Source organism: Mesitornis unicolor, unplaced genomic scaffold (genome assembly GCF_000695765.1).
Source record: "Mesitornis unicolor isolate BGI_N332 unplaced genomic scaffold, ASM69576v1 scaffold6568, whole genome shotgun sequence".
NCBI classification, from domain to species: domain Eukaryota; kingdom Metazoa; phylum Chordata; class Aves; order Mesitornithiformes; family Mesitornithidae; genus Mesitornis; species Mesitornis unicolor.
Genome location: NW_010203767.1, coordinates 3,642 through 6,060, shown reverse-complemented (window position 1 = coordinate 6,060; position 2,419 = coordinate 3,642). Strand labels below are relative to the sequence as shown.

General features: G+C 34.1%; 1 protein-coding gene across 1 annotated transcript in view; it reads right to left on the bottom strand.

Moving 5' to 3' along the window:
* Positions 1-1,683, bottom strand: part of SPATA17 (spermatogenesis associated 17) — a gene marked incomplete at both ends in the record, with an annotated part of 54,443 nt that extends 52,760 nt beyond the window's left edge. Inside the window, one exon of the mRNA XM_010190832.1 lies at positions 1,633-1,683. Within this exon, the coding sequence (XP_010189134.1) occupies positions 1,633-1,683 (51 nt within the window). The remainder of the gene's footprint in view (positions 1-1,632) is intronic.
* Between the last annotated feature and the right edge of the window lie 736 nt (positions 1,684-2,419).

Sequence of the window (2,419 nt, the reverse complement as noted above, 5' to 3'; positions counted from 1 at the left end):
CATTCCTGCTGAGGTTAAAGTCTGGCCACATATCCTTTGTGCAGAACCTCAGCAGGCCTTATTCTCTATTTTCCTGGACTTTGATTAGTTCTTCAAAAAAAACAGATGACAGCAAAAAGAATCCACTCAGTGTTTCAGAATGGTAGTATTTTAAATCTGCTTTGCAGATATGGCTGCACAAGATTTAGACAGAGGAGAATCAGATCCTGACATTTACAACTAAATAAAGATCATCCTATTGTTTTCTACGGATTTAAATTTTCATTAAAGAAAAGGACATGACTGAAAAAATGGTACTTTGAAGATTTATATCACCTAATGATTCAACATTATATTTCCATTACAAATGAATGGGAACACATTGAATCTCTTTTAAAAATGAAAGACCAAATGCATAACTACGTTTGACTAGAATACATAATTACCTCTGAAACTTGGTCTTCAAATGCCTTCTAAATGCCAACTTTTAAGAGCTGGCTTGCATCTTGTGTTTTCTTACTGATTTCAACTGCATGAGTATACAGCATTACACTGTATATTCCACAGTATACACTGTGGAATACTTTCAAACTAGCTAAGGAATAAGCAAAACAAAGTACATTTTTGAGGAATTAGACTGCTGTTAAACACATTCAGCTTTCTAACACGCACCGAATGTAACAGTCTATCGTGTGCCTTTGAGAGAATCAGCATTTAGTCAAAAACCTGATGTGAACACAGTCAGTTAAGTCTGAGTTATTCTGAAATCAGAAAGGCCACAAAATCAAAATCCATTCTAAGAATCTTCCTACATTGCAGGAGTTTCTTTGGGTTAGTCTCCATCCCTACCACATTCCTACATTTGGCAGAACTCAAAAGGTAAGATGCCTTGCCTAGAAAGACACAGGCCTCTAATGAAAAGCAGGTCTATTCCACAAAACAAAAGAATTAGGTAAGATAAAAAGATTTCGTGCCAAAAATTATCTCATGTCCTTCCCATGTTTTTTTTTTACCTATTTGTTTAAGTGCAGTTCCAAAGTTCAGGGAAAAAATGCTTATTTCTAGTTAAGTGTATTTTGCAGCTTTCCCCATAACAAACTTCATTTGCTGTATATTTATTAAAGCTAAAGCATTGTTTATACTCTTCTTCATCTAGCAAAATTCTCTCATAATATCATCAATGAGGTCACTGCAGTTCCACCTCTACATTTAGGCAACAAAATTGTCCTGTGTGCTCTGAGTAACTCTTTGGAGATACAATACATCAAATGTTATGCACTAACAAAAGAAAAATCACAGCCACATCAGCAAACACAGAAGTCCTATAGTTTGTCAGAATTGTAAATATATGTCTACATTTGTAAGAATACTCAAAAATAGAATGTTTGGGGTTTTTATCAGCATAGTATATGGCAAGGTACAGTGAACGTTTTAATGGGGCAAGACACATGCAGACGTCTTAAATTCAGCTACAGTTTTCAAATACAACCCAGACTACTGAGTGTAACTTTAATTTTTAACTATGTACTATTTCCTGCTGTTGCCATCAGCATATCAATCAAGTGTATATTATTCTGGTTTGCTCATTTTATTAAAAGCAAATTCGGAGCACAATTGACTTTTCATTTGTTTAACAAGTGAAGAAATATTTACCCTGACAGCCATTTCATTGTAGAAATTCATCTTCATAATAAAATATGCTGTCTGTGAATCAAGAAAAAAAAAGATGGCATATATTTCAGTTACACAAAGACAGTGCTTCTATTTTTACATATAAAAGATAAGAATCTTTATACATAATACATAATAAGAGTTCTAGGCTTAGAGAGAATGAAATAAAACTTTGTATTGAAGAGATAGGCTTCCTAATACATAATGCAGGCTTAACCAGAAAAATCTATGGTAGTCAAGCTAGGAGCTAATGGAGATATATGATCATAAAATGCTCTCCGCTGAGTTTGATAATCAATGGTGCTCTACTGAGAGTAGAATAACAAAGCAGAAATATTCACAAGTGCTGGTGACACGTAGTATTGTATGATTTATTCACTGGGGTTCTTTTAGCCAAAACTCACAGAAACATAAAAGGAATTCATATTTCAAGACGTCTGGTTTAATGAAAAATTCAAAGAAATGCTGTCTTCAGTCGAAATCGTTCAAGGATACAGATGCAGTGATGGAGCTAAATTGTGCCTTCCAACCATCTGTACTAAATGTTATGTATTTAGCTGCCTCCCGAGTAATCCTTGGGAATTTTGTTTCATTTAATATTCATTTTAACATCATAAAATCGTAAATACAATGATACCATGTTACAGTGAATCCCCTGATAAAGAAAACACTTCCTGAGTCCTGGTTTCCTTCCAATAAAGTAAAATTCCTCTCATAGTGAACGGATCCCCTATTATACTAAGCAATCACTTGGCAGCATAGGTTATTT